Below are 20,335 nucleotides of genomic sequence, written 5' to 3' on the forward strand. Positions count from 1 at the left end.
TAGAGGGGGAAGTCATTCACTATTCATCCTCTTCTTCTCTCTACTTTCTCACACTAAAACACCTTGCAGCCACATTTTTCACCCATAAATTCATCCTTTGATTTTGGATTGTTAAATCGAAATCACTTGTACTTCTAGCATCCTTGTGATAATCAAAGCGTGTTTCTGGAACCAAATCTCAGGTAACAACAACAAATTATGAGTTTTTGATCAAATTAAAAGTGAACTTTTCCAACTTTATGTTCTTGATGATTTGGCTCAATTTTGATATGAAATCGTGTTAATGTTTAATGGGTTTGTGTCTAAAAGTGTTTATTATCATTTGTGTGAACAAATTTGGGTCATAACATGCTTTAATCTACAAAACCCATTTTTGAAAGTTAAGGAAAACTTGTTCTTGAGGTGCCACACCTTGTTCATGTGATAGATGGTCTTGAAATCGTTAAAAGTGTTAATGGTTAATGTTATGGTGGATATACGTACTAGTTCTATGTTTCAACAGGTTCCGGAATCGATCTAGACCTTTGTGTGATGTTCATGTTCATGTTTAGCCCGTTCAGGACCTTGGGACGATCCTGGAGGGACGATCTTGAGCCCAAGATCGTCCTAGCCAGCCCTTCGTTCATAGTTCATTGTTCGCTTGATCTTATGTGGGGTTGTAGTGTTGTTGGAACGTTTAATGGGTAACTGATCCTTTGGATTGGTTTGGCTCAAACACATGTTCATGAAATGATCTTGTCCTTGTCCATGATCCTTCAAAACCATAGGACGACCTTGCCTTGGTCCTAGGACGATCTTGTGCTAATCTTTGGGACGATCTTGATGGCAAAACTTTAGAACGATCCTAAGCCATCAACCCTTGAGACGATCTTGAGTTACCTTGTACATGAAACGATCTTAATCCTTATATCTAAGACGATCTTGGTCCCTTGGCAAGTGGGACGATCTTGTCCATGTGCAGCTAGGACGATCCTGGCTAGAGTTCAGTAGGACGGCATTGTTCCTGGTCCAGAGGGACGGTCTTGAAGTTCCAAACCCTAAGACGATCCTGTGTTCATCATAAAACAACACGTACTTGTTCTATATCACACCACACTTGATCCTTAATCATCTAATCAGTTCATAACAACATCATTACTCGATTAAACACATCTAAGGCTGATCAACTACACCAAAGCTAGATCATGGTTCGATCTAAGATAACGTACAAAGTGCAAACCCTAATTAAGTGCAAATAAAACATGTTTTATCTTGATTATCAAAGTACGAGTTCTATGATCAATTAAGATGAGTTCTAAAGACTAAAAGTTCATCATTAAGGATATGTTCAACTCATTAACACGATAAGTACTTATTTGTGAGTTCAAAGACGTTCGGTTCGAGTCCAGTTCATGTACTTAAAGTTCATTTAAAACTCTTTTGAGTCAAAACGTTCAAAGATCTTCAAAGGACCAAATCATCAGTTCATCAAGGGCATTTTGTGATTGAATAATCACATGAACTAATATACGTACTTCTTTATGATCATTATGTGCTTAGGAATCCATCAAGACGTGCCTGGATTTCGATAGATATACTTATCTATCTTTGTGCTTGTTCTCTGTACTAATACTACTTGTGCTTGTACCAGATCACTGTGAGTTCACTAATCCCCCTTTCGTACATTTGTTCAAAGTTCTTTATCGGGGACTGAAAAGCATGAAAACTACTTTCGTACTAGTACTTATGTTCTTGAACTATCCTACGTACTACTTTATGATCTTGAACTATATATGGAATGATTATTAAATTGTTTTAAAGTGTATTTGAGTCTTGAATGGGCAAGGTCTTAAATACTTCTATATCTCTGTACTTGATCTTTATATGTCCTAGTTCGTACATCTACTTGTTCAGTTCTTGTTCATCAATATCATTTCATGTCTCACAGTTCAGGGAATGAACCTTAGGTAATTATGGAGAACGCTGTTTAGGGTAGGCCACCCTCATTCTCCACAGTTCAGGAGGATGCATATTACTTGTTCTTATACATGTCATCTGTTCTAACATAGATCTTATTTGAAGTACTTGAGTTATATGAGCATACTAATACGTTACAGTTCAGTTCTGGCTAATCGGTTTAGCATTGACCACTTATACCTAAAGTTCATTATACGTTCTTGTTCAGTTCATGCTATTATAAAGTACTTATGTTCAATGTAAAGTTCTTGACCTAATTCTTATTATTACAAAGTACATTGGTTCAACGTACAAAACTTATGATCCTGTTCTTATTATACATATATATGTATAGGTCTAAAAGTACATTATGTGAATCTCACCAACTACTTTTATAGTTGACCTTTTGAACTTGCATGCTTTTTAGGCTAGGTTAAAGTAAATCTTGTAGCATAGGAGCCTTCCTCTCTTAAGCTCATTCTTTGGCGATTGTTCGAGCATCCAAGATCGGGAGTTGTGAAGATCTTTCCTTTGCTGTTCAGTTCAAGTACTGATTCTTAAAGACAATCGTTCTGTCTTTGTTCATTGACTGAATTTGAGTACTTCTTATGTTCTGTAATAACGATCATACTTCTGTTCTCTGATTAATCTTAATGGCTGTGTTGGGACTTGTACTATGTGCAATTGTGCTTATCTGTGTATCCCGTATATTCCGCTTTAGCGGGGTGTTACACTTATATTTTACTTAATACATACAAACATTTTTACTTAATGTAAGGCCCTGTTCTATTTTTATTTTATAAGCTTAATAATTAAGAACTTAATAATTCAGTCAATTTTTATGTTTTTTTTAGTTAATAAACAAAAATAAACGTCAATTACTTATATTTTACTTAATACATACAAACATTATCTATGCATTCAGCCATTTAATACGTTCAACACTTAAGTAGTAGATGTGTTAAATGGTGAAAATTATTTTAAGTACACCAAATCGATAATTTGAGGGGTTGATACTTTGTATAGTAGCATATCTATTATATAAATAAAGAAAAATTGTGATGACATAAAGATTTTTTTAAAAATTGTGTAATCTCATGCATCTTTTTAATTAATTAAGACATTATTATACTTATTTGATTTAAATTTTAAAATATCTTTCCTTTTTTAATTATATCTCATTAATATAGATTTTTATTGATTGCTCACACTATTATGTAAGATTTTAATCACCTTAATTTTTCGTTATAATTCGCGAAAACTATGGTGTCTTTTAAGATGAGTTTACTTTTTTTTGTTTTTACCATCCGTATGTGTTTCAACATGTATCCACAGCTACACAAGTTTTATTTTCATTTAATTTCGTTCATTACATAATAACTTATCACAACGTTTCAATTTATTTAACGTTGTTACTATACATTTTAACATGACGAGAACGATACCCGCGCGTTGCGGCGGTGGCGGTGATGGGGTGATCTACCTAACGGGTTCCGCCCTCGGATTTAAAATTCGTCGAAGTTATGTCAAATGACCACTCTAATGAAAGAGCATGAGATTTTAAGAACACCCATATAATTTTTATAATTTATCGATCTACGGTTTTTGAGATAAAAGATTTTGAATGAATTAGAAGAATAAAATGATTTACAAAGGAGAAAAAAAATGATTATTTGAGATTTGAGAAGAGAGGAAGAGTATTATAGTTATTTTAGGTAAATATAGAATAGATATGAGGGACATTTTGAGAAAATACTTAAAATTAATACTGAAAATTTAAGTTCAATGTTGAAAATCTAGATGAAAATTTGGTTTATAATATACTATAGATAACATATTTTAAAGTTACCCGTGTAGAATTCAGTTTATTTGTAAAACGTTTATAAATTAACCCGGGTTGAACCCGAGTTGATTAGATAGTATTTTTACATATTAGCAAAACCTATCTATATCTATACTTTTTATATAGAGAAGCAATCTATACCCATCCTTTTTAGAGAAAAAAAAAGAAGATCTACCTAAAATATTTTTCCTTTTTATTTACTAATTTAAGAGCAATGATATTTGTATATATGTTTTTTGTTAAATTTACTATATTTTATGTTTACCGTAAAACAGTTCGATTAACAATGTTGGTAAATATATTAAAAACTATGGCACAAGTGTTATTGTTTCTAATTTAAACATCTCCATCTAATTAATCTGTAATACCTTTAATAAAACGAGTCATATGCTCGCACAATGCGGCGGCAAAGGTTGTACAGCGCGGGGTGGTGGCGGCGGCGATGGTGGCGACAGGTGGTGGTGGTGACGAAGGGTGATGGAGCAGCAATGGTGGTGAATGTAAAAGTCATTGATGTTAAAAGACGTAGTGTAGTTATTTTTAGGATTGAGGAATTTATGTTGTAGATTATTTCATTAAAGGTTTTATAAGTATATTAAGTGAAAAATTTTAAATTAATAAATAAAGAAAATGAGTATTTTAGGTAGTTTAATTCTTTATTTTTTTGTGGGGGATTTGGGGGTTTGGGGGGGGGGGGGGGTTTAGATTGATGCTTTATATAATAGTATATATATAGAGGTATTTGTTCAAATGAAACCTCAATTTTCCTTGAATTCTAAGGGCTTAATCTTAGCCCTTGGATCAATCCCATCAATGGTTGAGATTAACACTTACCTCCTAAATAAAATTAAAACACGGAGGGGTATTATTGTAAATTTGCTAAATAAAACAAAGTTTCCCTTTTTCCCTTCCTTTCTTCCTGATGGACACACACACACACACGCGCGCGCACACATGAACACATAGATACACACAAACACACACTCTCTCCCTCTCTCCTCTACATAGACAACGGCAACAACCGCCACCATCGCTTCTGCCATCAATCTTGCGCTCCCTCTCTTTGTGGATCTCCATTTCAAACCACTAGCAACAACAACAAATGGATGATGACGTTTTAGATATCACTAGAGTGATATATTATGTAATTTGTGTTTTTTATATAAAAAATGGATAAACAAACCATTTTTATCCATGATTTGTAGTTTTTTCTATCATTTTTGGTTTTTCATATGATAAGAAGTTGTATCTTTGGTTGTTATTGATTAAAATTTTTAAATTGAGTTTTGCCCACAAAGTGTTTGATGAAATGTCTAAACCAAAGTGTATTTACTGAATCAAGTTTGATTATATATACGTATTTACTGATTATACAACCAATCATACTTGATTTTACATAGCTCTATTCTTGAATTTGTTTAATTTTATTAGTATTTAATTGACTTTTTTGTTTGGTACAATATTGCTTACAAAGTGTTTGATAAAATGTCTAAACCAAATTTTCTTATATATAATTTAGAACCAAATCACATTTGATTGAGTATTGCATACAAGGTGTTTGATGGAATGTCGAAACCAAAGTTTGATAATAAATTTATCACTATATATTTGTGAAGTGTTAATAGTTAATTCAACTTTCCTAACTCTGAATGTAGTATGTGTTGTAAACAATGTATATAATAGAATAAATATATAGTCATTTGGTAATAATAAGCTATTGAAAATCATAATTGATTTTACCTATACAGTGTGAAAATCATAAATGATTTTGTGTAGCACATTGAGAAAAAGCAAAATGAGTTCCATAAAAAGAAACCTATTCAAAATCAAAAATGATTTTATGCATACATTGTAGCACATTGAGTCAAAATCATAATGAGTTCCATAAAAAGAAACCCGTTTAAAATCATATATGATTTTAAACATACAGTGTGAAACACCGATACAAAATCATATTTAATTTTATTCATACATTTAGATAAAACAAAAGAGCTCGATATCATTAAACATATTCAGAATCATATATGATTTTTCGCATACATTGTTAAAGAAACATACAAAATCATTTAGACAATGAGACAAAGCGAATGCCTTATATACAAAGAAACCTATTCAAAATCAAAATTGATTTTACGCATACATAATGAAAAACCAATACAAAATCATATATGATTTTGTGTATCACATTAAAAATCATATATGACTTTGTATATGCTTCTGTGCAAATAAACTTATTCAAAATCAAAATTGATTTTAAGCATACACTATGAAAAATTTATTTAAAATCATTTACGTATAAATTTGAGACAAGGCAAATGAGTTCTATACAAATAAACCTATTTAAAATCAATTTTGATTTTATGCATACATTGTGAAAAACTTATACAAAATTATATATGATTTTACGCATACATTGTCAAGAAAATATACAAAATCATATATGATTTTGTGTAGCACATTGAGTCAAACCAAATGGTTTCCTTAAAAAGAAATTTATTCAAAAATCATTTCTGATTTTACTCATAAATTCTGAAAATCTATTCAAAATCAACTATTCAAAATCAAAAATGATTTTACGCATACATTTATGATTATGTATAGCACATTGAGACAAAACAAAATGAGTTACATACCAAGAAACCCATTTAAAATCAAAAATGATTTTAAGCATAAAGTGTGAAGGTCCCCGTGATCACACTTCCCCCTCGGATTAGCTTTTAGCCCCCAAGGGTTTAGAGTTTAGGGTTTTAGAATGCAACTTTTCTAAAATAAAAAGTAAGTAAGTAACTGCTCAGTGCCGCCTTCCGCGGGTTTTGAGCCCCAATACCTCGACGGTGTTTGGAGGAGGTTAAGATGTAGGCAGACTTTACTTCTACCTAAGTAGAGAGGCTGCTTCCAGTTTCTACCTAAATGGTAGAAAAGGCCCTCCAACTTTTCTAAAATGTATACATAAAATCAAAAATGATTTTGCATTGATTTTTAACATTATACATGTGAAATAATTTTTGATTAAAAATTAAGCTTTAGTTTAGGGTTTGAAGTTGTAGGGTTAGCCGTTACGAGTTCAAGCCATAAACTAAAGCGTGGGGCTGAAGGCCCCCGTGATAAAGCTTTAGTTTAGGGTTTGAAGTTGTAGGCTAACCCTATGACTTCAAACCATAAACTAAAGCATAGGGCCGAAGACCCCCGTAATCACACTTCCCCATCGAATTAGCTTTTAGCCTCAAGGGTTTAGCTTTTAGGGTTTTAAAATCCAACTTTTCTAAACTATATGCATAAAATCATAAATGATTTTGCATTGATTTTTAATATTATACATGTGAAATCATTTTTTATTAGAAATTAAGCTTTAGTTTAGGGTTCGGCTAACCCTACGACTTCAAACCATAAGCTAAAGCGCGCCCGTAATCACACTTCCCCCTCGGATTAGCTTTTAGCCCCCAAGGGTTTAGCTTTTATGAAACGCCCAACTTTTTTTTTTTCATTATAAAAACATTGTTTAACAACATAAACATATATGTTCTTATGAATACATGTGTGTACAATAGGTCTCAGACTCTTGAACAAACTAAAAACAGTCATTCTACCCTAGCTGCAGTCTTTCAACAACTTATAAGTTATATATAAATCAGATATAGACTTTAAAACAAGGACCATTAGAAGGTAGACTTCTTCACCTTTCCGTAGACAGCTCATTCGTCAAAAACCGAGTTACCGTTTGAATGTTGTGACCATTTTAAGTTCAATTAAAATACTAGCAAACTGTTCCAACGGGCTGTTTTGTGACTCAGTTTTGACTCGCTTAAACACATCCGTATTCCGCAAATACTATACCATTTGAAAGAGCTATAACCGTACTTTAAAGACCCGTTTTTGGTTTCAACTAAAACATTATACACAAATAGTTACATCCCTTCAAAAAATGCTCAGACTCACTTTTGGTTGCTGAAAATTCAGCAACTGCTATGCTGATAAAAATCAGCATCAGCTAGCTGTTTTACGACCCACTTTAAACCACTTTTCCTTGGCCAGACCTAGACATATCTTATACCGTTTTGAAGCCCTCAGAGTCTACTTTCCAGCCCCGTAAGCCACTTTGACCAGAACTGAACCGTTTTAAACGACTAAAACTCAACTTTAAAACACCAAAACGTCCAAAATGAGACGTGATTGAACCTTTAGTTCCAAAATTCGGACTCAAATAGACCAAACGGGTCAACTCCACATTTTATGACATAACAAGACTTTGACTAGATATATTTTAATTTAACGACGACTACTTTTTTCCACAAAGGTGCAGATCATATTTACTTTATATTTAGGACATGCTTGACTCAAAATTAACCTTTAAGCTCACGGGATGACCCGAATGGGTCATTTACCCAACTAGCGTACAAAACGGGTAAAAGACAACACATCTTTTAACTACAAGTCCACCATCCCTTGACCATAATTATACATATTCTTTTGCAAAATGACACAACAACATAAGCCCATACATTAGATATAAAAACATTGTTGTATCCCAACCATTTCCAACAAACCACAAAATGACTCAACGGTACATTACTAGTTAAATCTTTTCTTTTATGGGTGGTTTACTTCAAGTGATGCATCAACTCGGCAATTTAAAGAAACTTATAATATATATAATCCAAGTAAATCCACACTAAGCTTCCATATCTTCTTTTCCTTATTCTTTCTTAACACCCGAGCAACTTGCCCCCGCCTATTGAAATAAAACAACTAGGAGGGAGTAAGCACAAAGCTTAGTGAGCAATATAAAGCATTAAGCAAGTAACTTAACAACATCTTATGAATGGCAAACATAGGGATTTACAACTCTTATCTTGCAACGGATCTGTGCATATGCAGCATATAACAACTTAGCACTTAACAACTTTAATCTAACAATAAAGCTAGAATATCCCTATGATCCAAACAACTCTTACAGTTAGTCACAACACATGTAACATAACTATCATATGACTATATGACACCTCGGGGTCATATAGTCTCAACTTAACTGTCTTATGACTATATGACACCTCGGGGTCATATAGTCATCCAACTTGTCTAATCTTCGTATTACTCATCTTTTTACGACCAATAGCAATAATCATCAAAAATGCTTCCAACTCGTCACCTATACACATTAGCACATAAAATCATCAATAGAAACACATTAACAACTTTTTGTAATCAATTCAACTCTAATAACTCAATAAGACCACTTTGACTTTTAAAGCCAAACGGTCACATATTACTACTAGTTTATTTATCGTCTGTTCTATCGATTCTTTAACTATCCTTCTACTTTATTCACATTGATAACATCATAACCAACTTCCTAACATCACTTTTTATCCATGTTGGACTCATTTGACCGGTTTGACTTTTAAGGTCATACTTCACCATTTAGTTATTAACAATAGCTATAATTTAACTTATGTAATTTGTACCAAAACAAATCTTTAATTTAGGATTAATACATCTAAATGAACTTGTTCAACCCACTACAACCATGGGTTAACAACCTTTTATTCAATTTCATCTTTTACATAATCATAATCACTAACTAAAATTATCCTTTTTTATAAATTCCTTTCCATAATCTAATTTATTGGTTTCTAGATGTTTAATAACATCATAGGAACAAAACCCTTGAATTAATTTGATTAGTTTCATCATTACAATCCAAAATCACCAAAACTCTAACTTTTAAATCAATAAATCAAGAACACATACATACCTTTGATTATGGATTAATTTAACACTTGAAATAGAATTAAAGAGGACGATTGAGGCTTGAAATCAGCCATGTTCTTGCTATTCTTTCTTTTTTTCCCTCCTGTTCATTTTTTTCTACTGAAGGAAGTCTTTTGAGATAGAGGGAAAAGTGGGACGGCTGTTATCAACCCATATTGCCACGTTTCATTCATTTAAATGGGTATTTACACCGAGTCCCTCCAATTTTATCTATTTAAAACATCCGTTACTTAAAACATAAGTCCCGACACTTAAAATATCCGACTTTTAAAGAATACGGTCTATACCGTATGCACTGTTACCTACCGTTTCTAAAATAATAACATAATCATTTAATAATTGTAACAATAATATTATAATCATTGTTAAAGTACCTTAAAACTATGGGGTGTTACACTTTAGGGTTTTAGAATGCAACTTTCTAAAATGTATGCATAAAATCATATATGATTTTGCATTGATTTTGAACATTAAACATGTGAAATCATTTTTGATTAGAAATTAAGCTTTAATTTAGGGTTTGAAGTCGTAGTCGTAGGCTAACCTTACGAATTCAAACCCTAAACTAAAGTGCGGGTTGCAGGCCCCCATAATCACATTTTCGATCGGAATAGCTTTTAGCCCCAAAGGTTTAGCTTTTAGGGTTTTAGAATGCAACTTTTCTAAAATGTATGCATAATATGAATTTGTATAGCTTTTCCCCAATGTATGTGAAAAATCATTTTTGATTTTGAATTGGTTTTCAGACTTTGTGAGTAAAATCAAAAATAAATTTGAATGAATTTCTTTTTAAGTAAGCCATTTGATTTAACTCAATGTCTACACAAAATCATATATGATTTTGTAGATTTTCTTGACAAATGTATGCGTAAAATCATATATGATTTTGTATAAGTTTTTCACACTGTATGCATAAAATCAAAATTGATTTTAAATAGGTTTATTTGTATAGAACTCATTTGCCTTGTCTCAAATTTATACGTAAAATCATATATGATTTTGAATAAATTTTTCATAGTGTATGTTTAAAATCAATTTTGATATTGAATAAGTTTATTTGTACGGAAGCATATACAAAATCATATATGATATGATTTTGAATATGTTTAATGATACCGAACTCACATTTTTTTGTCTAGATGTATGAATAAAATCATACATGATTTTGTATAGGGTTTCGACACTCTGTGGGTAAAATCATTTTTGATTTTAAATGGTTTTCTTTATATGGAACTCATTTGGTTTTGTCTCAATGTGTTATAAAAAATCATATATGGTTTTGTATAGGTTTTCCTCAATGTATGCGTAAAATCATTTTTGATTTTGAATAGGTTTTTCACAATGATGCGTAAAATCATTTTTGATTTTGAATAGTTCTGATTTTCACATTGTAAGAGTAAAATCAAATATGATTCTAGGTATAAGAACACAAGTAACTAAAACATCAATACAAAATCAAATTTGATTGTACAAAACACAAATCTATAAAATCTATATACAAAATCAAATATGATTTTATACATACAGTTACAAAAACAGAAATCTCTATAATCTCTATAAATAATCAAATATGATTATGAACATAAAAGTAAACAATAACAAATCGAATTTGATGTTACTCATACATTTCCACAAAACAAATGGAGTTTATATCCACAAACCTATACACCAAAAAATTTAATTCAAAATCATAAAGTTGATTAAATCATATTATCAAACACTTTATGCAATACTCAATCAAATGTGACTTGATTTTAAATCATATATAAGAAACTTTGGTTTAGACATTTCATCAAACACCTTGTATTCAATATTGTACCAAACAACAAAGTCAATTGAATAACTAATAAAATTTAGCAAGTTCATATGTTAGAATAGATCTAATCACATATTATTAAATTACATTTGATTATCACCTGAGAAAATTCGAATTTACATAACAAAAAGCCATATATTCGCATTTAATAGATATTCCATTGTTTATTAACATCTTCAAGATCCATTGATGAAGAATGATGGAGACGATGATGATGACGGAGACAACGATGGCTGTACTTTCGATTGGAACGTGGTGGTGACTTGAAGATGGTGGTGGTAGTGTTGGTGGTGGTAATGGTGCTGGTGATTTTCCAAGAAGGGGGAGAGAGAGAAAAAAAGAGATTTGTGTGTGTGTGTGTATGAAGCTAGGAAGAGTCAGGAGATTAAGATAATATGTCAAATGATAAAACTACCCATCCGTATACTTTTTTAGTTTTTAACTTACCATTGATCATTTTCGATCCAAGGGCTGAGATGTGGCCCTTAGATCTCACCAATTTTTAAAGATTTAAAGGAATACAACTCTAGATTTAGATATAGATTATATACAACATAGAGAACTTAACCCTTAAAATAACTAAACTACATCTTTTACTTCAATTAATTTATATTAATAATGCACCACCTCAACCACCACCTTCGCTGCCAACACTACTTTCACAACGTCACCACCACTCGTTGCCGCTACAACCACCACTCGCCGTCATATTGCCCGGACATACACTTAGATATAAAAAGTCAATGAGGTAAAAACTAAAATTGACACATAGTCAAAGGCTAATCAAGTAATTTCTCCATAATCATAACCCAAAGGTTGCCTTCAAGGGAGGTTATTAAGCTTTATTACATTATTACATTACATATATATTTTTTTATTACATATACAAAATCATAAATCCATAAGTCGTCGTCATCATCATCATCACCTCCTTCTCCATTTATTTATATACAACCCTAACAAAAGAAATCCCATCCGTCTATGAAGATTGCAAAAACGTGAAGATAATTAAAGAAAAAAACCCATTATCATGTCTTTGCCGGGAAATCGTACCAGGTATATATATAACAATACAAACCCCAATTTCTATATCTATTCTGATCTTTATTTCTTGCCCACCTATCAATATTACAAATTTATAATATATATGTAATACCCACAAGCTATCTTTGTGATTACTATGCTTATTTAGTTTTTTTTTTTTAATATTATTTTATTATTTTTATTTTTATATATATTGTAAACCCAAGATTTTGGAGTATGATTGATGGGTTTCGTTTGCTTATATAGTATATGTCTTTATATTTTAATTTTAAGTATTTATTTTAAGAATTAATCTTTTAATTTTTTTTTTGGGGGAAATATTCTTTGTTAGGGTGTTGTGCAAGTTTTTTGCTCATGGAGCATGTTTGAAAGGGGAGCATTGTGAGTTCTCCCATGACTGGAAGGACCCGGCTAATAATGTACGGTTTTTCGTTTTACTTGTTTGTTGCGAAACTTGAATGGTTAGTTAGTAGGTCTTGATTGGGGTTTGTGATGATTAACAGGTTTGTACTTTTTATCAAAAAGGGGCTTGTGCGTATGGTAGTCGTTGTAGATATGATCATGTTAAAGTTCCTCAACGGCAAGGTTCTGCGTCGTCATCTACGTATCCTTATCAATATGTTGGTTCGGAAGCTGTATCTGCGACAGCCGTGCCTGGTGCTATTGGGGAGCTTTCTGCTTCGAGTAGATCGTATGTATTGCCTGCAAGTACTGCTTGGGGTGAAGGTTCTGGGGAGAGTGATTTGTTAAGTGATGTGATTGGGCATACGAGAAGGACTAATTCAGCTGATGCGGTGATGTGTTCATTTGCTGCCGCGGGCAATTGTCCCCGTGGAGAAAATTGCCCTCATGTTCATGGGGATGTATGTCCAACGTGCAAAAAAATGTGCTTGCATCCTTTTAGACCAGAAGAAAGGGAGGAACATAAAAAAAGTTGTGAAAAGAAGCATAAGAATCTTGAGGCGTTAAAGCATAGCCAAGATATAGAGTGCAGTGTTTGCCTTGAACGTGTACTTTCAAAACCAACACCAGCTGAGCGGAAGTTTGGGTTATTATCGGAATGTGATCATCCATTTTGTATTTCGTGTATCAGAAATTGGAGAAGTAGTTCCCCGACATCTGGAATGGATGTGAATTCTGCTTTGAGGGCTTGCCCGATATGCAGGAAGCTTTCCTATTTTGTGATTCCGAGTGTGATTTGGTATGCAACAAAAGAAGAAAAGCAGGAAATTGTGGATAGTTACAAAGCAAAACTTAGGTATTGTTTTTTGGTCTATGATTGCTTATTAGGAAATTGACATTGTCGCTCAATATTGTGAGAGTGTTTGTGTGAGTACATGATAGCTATTACCACTTCCTTTTGCAGGTCTATTGACTGCAGGCACTTCGACTTTGGAAATGGGGCGTGCCCATTTGGTACCAGTTGTTTTTATAAGGTAATTTTAAATGTTGATTTACCATATTATGTTATTACTTTGTGCAATACGAAGCTGGTAGTGATTATATAGTTGTTTTATAACATATTTTTGTGTTACACACTTATAGTTATTTTTTGGCTGGTATTTCATATATCATTCTTCTGTCTAGACAAGTGGGTCAACACAAACCATAACCTCTTAATTTATGCTGTGTATAACACATAACTAATTATGTGTAAAAATTTTTAGTGTTATATACAGCATGTTATTTGCTTCTAATATCTCATTGCATCATGTCTTTTTTCAGATCCAAATTATCAAGTTTCATTAAAATCCTTACTATACAATGTACATTTTCTTCATCAAACTCTTTCACATTTCTTCATAACCTTTGGCACTACTTTGAGGCTTAAAGATCATCTGCACTGTCATCCTAAGTGAAATTTAGGACATGACTTGATTCCCATAATTTGGTTGTAATATGTCACCTTCTTTGTCTACATCATCTTCTTTTAATTGACATATTTGCTCTTTAAATTGAGCATTGACATTATTGTTTATTTTCTTGACATCTATGCTACCCCTGCCTTTTTCTTTGTGGATTATCATTGCTACAAACTCAAAAAGGAGTAAGTCAGTGAAAAAGTAGCAATGATGAAGTAATTAATTAATTTCTTTGAACTATTGAAAATATCTAATCCCTTTGAAAATATTTGAGTCTCTATTATGGTGACTAGAGTCTTGAGAGTTAATTAGTCCACCGTTCATTAACTGTCAAATGGGATATCCAACTGTAGTTTGAGTATTTGAGACGAGAAACTAATTTGAAGTTATGAATAATGATTACTGGGATTGAAATGATTTTCTCACAAGATTGCGTATGATTTTGTTTGGTATGAAGCTGTAAAGCAACCTTGATTCAATTCAACTTGATACTTTTATCTTTTCTTATTTTTTATATGCTTTCTTGGTTAGATCCGACTTTGCAAATGTTGTGACAGTTAGTGGAGCTCTATTTCTTTATTGTTAACATTTTCATCAAGGGCGGAGTTATAATAGACATGCTGGGTTATGGTTTAAGGTTTAATACAAACACACATTTGAGTTATCTAACCTTCGCCTAGACAGTAAAACAAGGGTAACAAAGTTTAGAGGTCAATAGTAGTTGAAGTTTACTATCTAAATTTTGCCTTAACAGTAAAAATGAGTGTAACCAAGTTTAAAAGTCTATAGAAGTTGAAGTTTATTATAAAATGAAGTTTGATACTAAAAGTATCACTAGTTCTTTAAGAATGAGATCAGAGGGAATGCAGGGGACATTATTCAATACTTTTAGTCACTACCTAGACAACAGTTGGATAAAGTATCCCTAGTATAGTAGTATTATGTGTTCAGTCTCAGTGTTGGTTTTTTAACTTTTTTTACAAATGAGTATATCACACATGGACTTCTTTCACATAATGTTTGCTAGCTCACCTCTTTCACATATGTGAATATGTAAATCTGCGTAGAGGCTTAAAATACTGAGTTTATGAGCTTAGAGCAAGAAGCTGTTTAATCTAACTTTTACAACACATGTTTTGTCATCTTTAACATAAGCATCCAAGTGCGTAGGTTTGAGTTGACCAAAATAATGCGAACCAAGACAGAAGTCGTATTGTACTAAAAAGAAAGGAAAGAAAAAACAAAGATAGTTCTTACAATTAGACAAGTAGGGATTTCCTAATGGCCTAAGACTTCATCTTAGTTCATCGATGACTAAATACGAACCCTTATGTTCTATAAATTCTAGACTTTAACTTGTTTATTAAGAAACTTTATAAATACCCAATTACAATGTAAGGGAACTGTAAGGTATCTACTTAAGTACGAAACAACTGAACTCTTTTAGTTTACTGGTTGCATTATGATGTTGTATAGGTCATGACCATCTGATTATGTTGCAAAACTGATAGAGATCTTTGTTTTAGGTGATTATTTTTGTGTCAAATTTAAGTATCTCTTGCCTAGTATTGTGTCTTCAAATCTTTTCTGCGATTACCTGTTGGTGGCCTGACATTTAACTGGTAGTTCTGCTTTTGTGACTATAGAAATAGGATATGTTCATAGAAGGAATACTTGTTATATAAGATGCTATGCAATTGCATGTTCAATTGTAATTTAGATCTGCATATTCTTGGTTATGAGCTGTGTGCTCTATTTTTTATGCCTTTCTGCTTTGTAAATTTGTCTGCGCAGGTACAGCTTTTTAGTAGTAAGTAACATAGCATTTATCTATTTGAGCTTATGAGTAAAATTTACAATCATTTCTTACATCTTTCTTTGTGACCCTTGTGCATTTTTTGCTGTTCCTTCGTTTTATATAGTGTGGTTTTACTGATTTCTTCATTTTTCTCTTTATACTGGATTAAGTAGGGTGTTTCTTTTGTTAACATCAATGCTAAGGATCAGCTTATGAAGGGTGAATGTGGAATCCTTAAGATCCTTTAGCACGTAAAACTATATGTAGGTTTAAAAACATAATGCCTAGGTACGCATAGGTATTAGGGAAATCCCCTTTTGCTACTCAAGCAGTTCTGGGCATGTGGCAACCCTCAAGTATGATTAAGCCCGATACGTGAAAAAAATAAAGGATTCCTCTTTTCTGCCCTAGCAACACACATGAGCAGGAAAAATAAGCAGTTTATCTCCCTAGTTCCCGATTATGAGGAGGATGATGACTAGTGATGGTACATGTTATATATCAATGCCTAACCTTTAGTTTACCTTGATGGTCACTAGTTAGTGATGCTATTTTCTTAGTTGCTTTGAAATTGTTGAAAATAGCCAACTATGATAATATTACTCAATAGTCGCGACTTTTTTGTGAAATTTTTGGTATGTAAATGGAGACGTGAAGTATCTTGTGTATTTTTGTGCTATAGAAATGACTTTTAGCATGGGTAAATCTTACAATGCGTAATTTATACTACTATTTTGGCCCACATTAGAGTTTTATGCTTCTGTGATGCTCTGTTCTGCAAGTTACTTTTTAAGGTCCGATGTGTCTTTAATCAATATAAAAAGGTTTTCGTTATGTGTTATCTACTTTTAACAGCATGCATACCGTGATGGTCGTCTAGAAGAAGTAGTTTTGCGTCATCTTGGGGCTGAAGATGGAGAGACTGTCATTGCTAAAGATATAAGGTCTACAATCTTCTTTTTTTACATTATTTAACTTTTAAGTCATTTTGTATCAAGCTTACAAATTTAATAATGTTCAGGCTGTCTGATTTCCTCAGCCGTATGCGCATAAGGTGAACAACGCTGTCTAACTTCCAGGTTAGTATATATTTACTATAGTATAAAGGCTGCAGTGTTAACCCATTTACTTGTGGGCAGCTTTGGATTAGGTTTCTCTCTATTGGGTCAAATGGTTAATTTCAAACAGTTAGCTAACAAGGAAATGGGCTGGGCCAGTCAAAGAGGGTAAACAAAGTGTAGTTTTGATGAATACCTGCTCCTAAATCAGTTTATAAATAATTTTAGTTTGTTGGTCTACCAATCTGACTCGACTCGCAGAGTTACCTGTTACCTAACCCTTCTTTTTTTTGTCATCATTTGCGTTTAACCTGCATTTCTTGGGTCTGATATATAGTGATGTATTATGGGCAGATATTTGGTGTAGCTAGGTATGCCCCATTATAAAATGCTTTCTTCATTAGATGTCAGTGTGGCTCTACAGATGATCTCAAGGTATACTGAATATTATTTTCCTATGTTTTTATACTACACATGTAATTTTCATTAGTCTGAAAACTGTCCATTGTTTTCTCTGATGGTATCAGGTGGTTTGATTTTTGCGTCTGTTGAGCCAGATATGGGGTATGCTATATATAAAACAAAAAGGTATCTAAGAATAACTTACACCTGATATTTTTTGAGGATAAAGGAAGTGTATGGTGAATGAGTTGAAACAATCTCAGCGAAAAATCATAAGTAAAAAAAAAAAATACTTGTAATGGAACATAAAGTGACCGGAATTGTAAAGGGATGAAAATTGGCCTTGTGTTCCTAAGGGTGTCCTACCCATTTTGTATGTTTTGGGAACTGTACATGATATTGGTTTTGGTTTTGGCTGTGGTTCTGTTGTGTTTTGTTGCTGATTTAAGGCGTGTCAATAATGATGTTGGTTTCTGGGGAAACTTTTGGGTAATTCGTTTATTGCTACCCAATTACACAAAATGATCAGTTTTGTAATCTTTAAAGCCCTTGATCTCTGGATTTTTTTTTCCCTAGCTTTGATAAATATCTGAAACAAGGGTGGAAGGTATTAGTTGGCACCTCACAAATCATTTTTGGTATATCTAAAGTAACTACTAGATACTTGCACTTGTTAAAATTCTTTCTATATATTTGCATACAAGGTGCATTTCACATAAACGTCATTTAGTGTATACTTTTAGATGTCACTTTTTTTTGTGATGCCAATTGCCAAATCCAAGGATTGGACACTCAAGGATCAATCGTGGGTCTTGATACCCCCGTATTAAAACGTTGAATCTGATTGACTTTCCTATGGTATACAAGCATAAATAGGCTTAATAGAATGGTTTTCTGCATATCATGTTAACATGATGAACCAAAGAAAGCCTATGAAACAAGATGTTCTGTATGCTAAAGTCGAAATGTGATGCAGTCAAGATTTCTAATGAAAGACTTTATGTTTGGTAAAATATTAAAATTCAAAGCTGGACGGGAAAAAAACTGAAGTTAACTGTATAAAACTTAAACAAGCTATATAAAAAAAATATAAAATTACATTAATGGACATAAAATAAGTATATTACTCAAAAAACTAACTTGTTTTCTTTGATGTAACATTATCCTTTTCCATGACCCCGTCTTAACCATATCACATAAAAATAACACCATAAACAAAGTCACATTGATTTTGATTTCGTACATATATTAACCAAAACCCTTAACAAACCATAACATCTTATTATTCACTATTTCACTTTACCTAAGCACCTTATTAGTTTATAACACTTGCAGCTAAACAAACAGATTCACCTACATTGAATAAGAAACAAGGCAACTACTCCTATACTTTGCTGTCTCCCACAAAATATATGGATACCCAATCCTCATCGGTGTAACCCTATGTCCCCTTCAACTTAATTGCCTTCCAATTCGTCTCTAATAAGTAATAACAGTATAACACATCCAAAAAAAAATTACAACATTTTAACATCGAACAATAAATCAAAGCGAAACAAACCATGCATAGAACAACATGCTTGATAGCAGTTTTGATTTCATCATAGGTGAAAGACTTTTCCAATCTCACAAAAAACTATTTTCAATTTAAGGTGCTTTTTTTCTAACGTTGCTTGAAGCAGTTTTAATTTTTAAGCTCATTGAGGGCTTTTAATTTAAAATAAAATCTTCTAGTCTTTCTATCCAAATAAAGCTATTTTCACTAAAAGAAGGTTCTTTTTTAACACCCTAAGCCTCAATCCCTAAACAGCTCTTAGAAAGCCCCTTCCAAACAGCGTCGCTATATACCTCAAAACTTTCATAAATTAAAAATTAGGGAGTCTTCAAAATGAACACGATTTTCCAACTTATACACCACCTTTCATGTGATGTCGTGATGACATTATCTAAGGATATGTTATATGTGATGTGTGATGTGTAATGATAATAGGCACAATGATGATGGATTTGGTCCCAAGTTGTTCTTGTTCTTTGAGTGAATGGGCCTAAACTTAGTGGCTATAATACAATTCTTATACAAACAACGTCATTTTAGTAAAGTCGGCATAAGAAGAAAAAAACAGTCGCACGGTATTGCGTAGCTATACTAAAAAGTAAAAGCCAACTTTCGGGCTATATCTGTTACTGACACGTCCAATCACCACACTGTTTGTACATTGTACCTTGTACCGGAAGAATACTACTTTAAGTACACACAATGACACAAATTAATTTTTGGACACATTTATCATGCGTTTTGGAACCCTATTCTGTTTGCATCCAGTTGCTCCCGCGAACATATTTAGACTTTTGCTTAGACTATCGAACCCTAACGAAAGCATGCGCGATGCAGCGAAAACAATGGTAGTGGCGAAGGTGGTAACGGCGTGGTATTAGCGATGACGGGTGGTGGCCATGTGGTTATTGATATAAAGGTAATTGATATGAAAACGATAGTATAGTTTTTCACGAGTTGAGGGATATATTTAGTTAATTATTTAATTGAGGTTATTTTAGGTATATAGATTAATTATAAAAGAAAGTTTTTGAAAAAGTAAGGGTATTATGAGTTTTTTAAAGGTTTAAAAGTTCTATTTGAGGGTATGAAAACTGCTAAAATTACTATTGTGGGGTCTCGTGTAAATAGTCGGTCAAAAAGTATTTTGAATGTAATTTCTTTTTTATTTTATTTTATTTCATTTATGGATTACATAGAAATTCCAAGTCATGTCTCTATACAAAACACCAAAATATAATATATATATATAT

General features: G+C 32.5%; 1 protein-coding gene across 1 annotated transcript; it reads left to right on the forward strand.

The window, feature by feature from the left end:
* Nucleotides 1-12,254: 12,254 nt before the first annotated feature.
* On the forward strand, nucleotides 12,255-17,939 carry LOC122581526 (putative RING-type E3 ubiquitin transferase C3H69). Its single transcript, XM_043753756.1, has 8 exons — nucleotides 12,255-12,419; nucleotides 12,739-12,826; nucleotides 12,911-13,665; nucleotides 13,774-13,843; nucleotides 16,923-17,011; nucleotides 17,089-17,146; nucleotides 17,480-17,560; nucleotides 17,653-17,939. The coding sequence occupies exons 1-6, from the start codon at nucleotides 12,394-12,396 to the stop codon at nucleotides 17,123-17,125; spliced, it is 1,065 nt and encodes a 354-aa protein (XP_043609691.1). The 5' UTR covers nucleotides 12,255-12,393; the 3' UTR covers nucleotides 17,126-17,146; nucleotides 17,480-17,560; nucleotides 17,653-17,939.
* Nucleotides 17,940-20,335: the final 2,396 nt, after the last annotated feature.

Source organism: Erigeron canadensis, chromosome 9, assembly GCF_010389155.1.
Source record: "Erigeron canadensis isolate Cc75 chromosome 9, C_canadensis_v1, whole genome shotgun sequence".
Lineage (NCBI taxonomy): Eukaryota > Viridiplantae > Streptophyta > Magnoliopsida > Asterales > Asteraceae > Erigeron > Erigeron canadensis.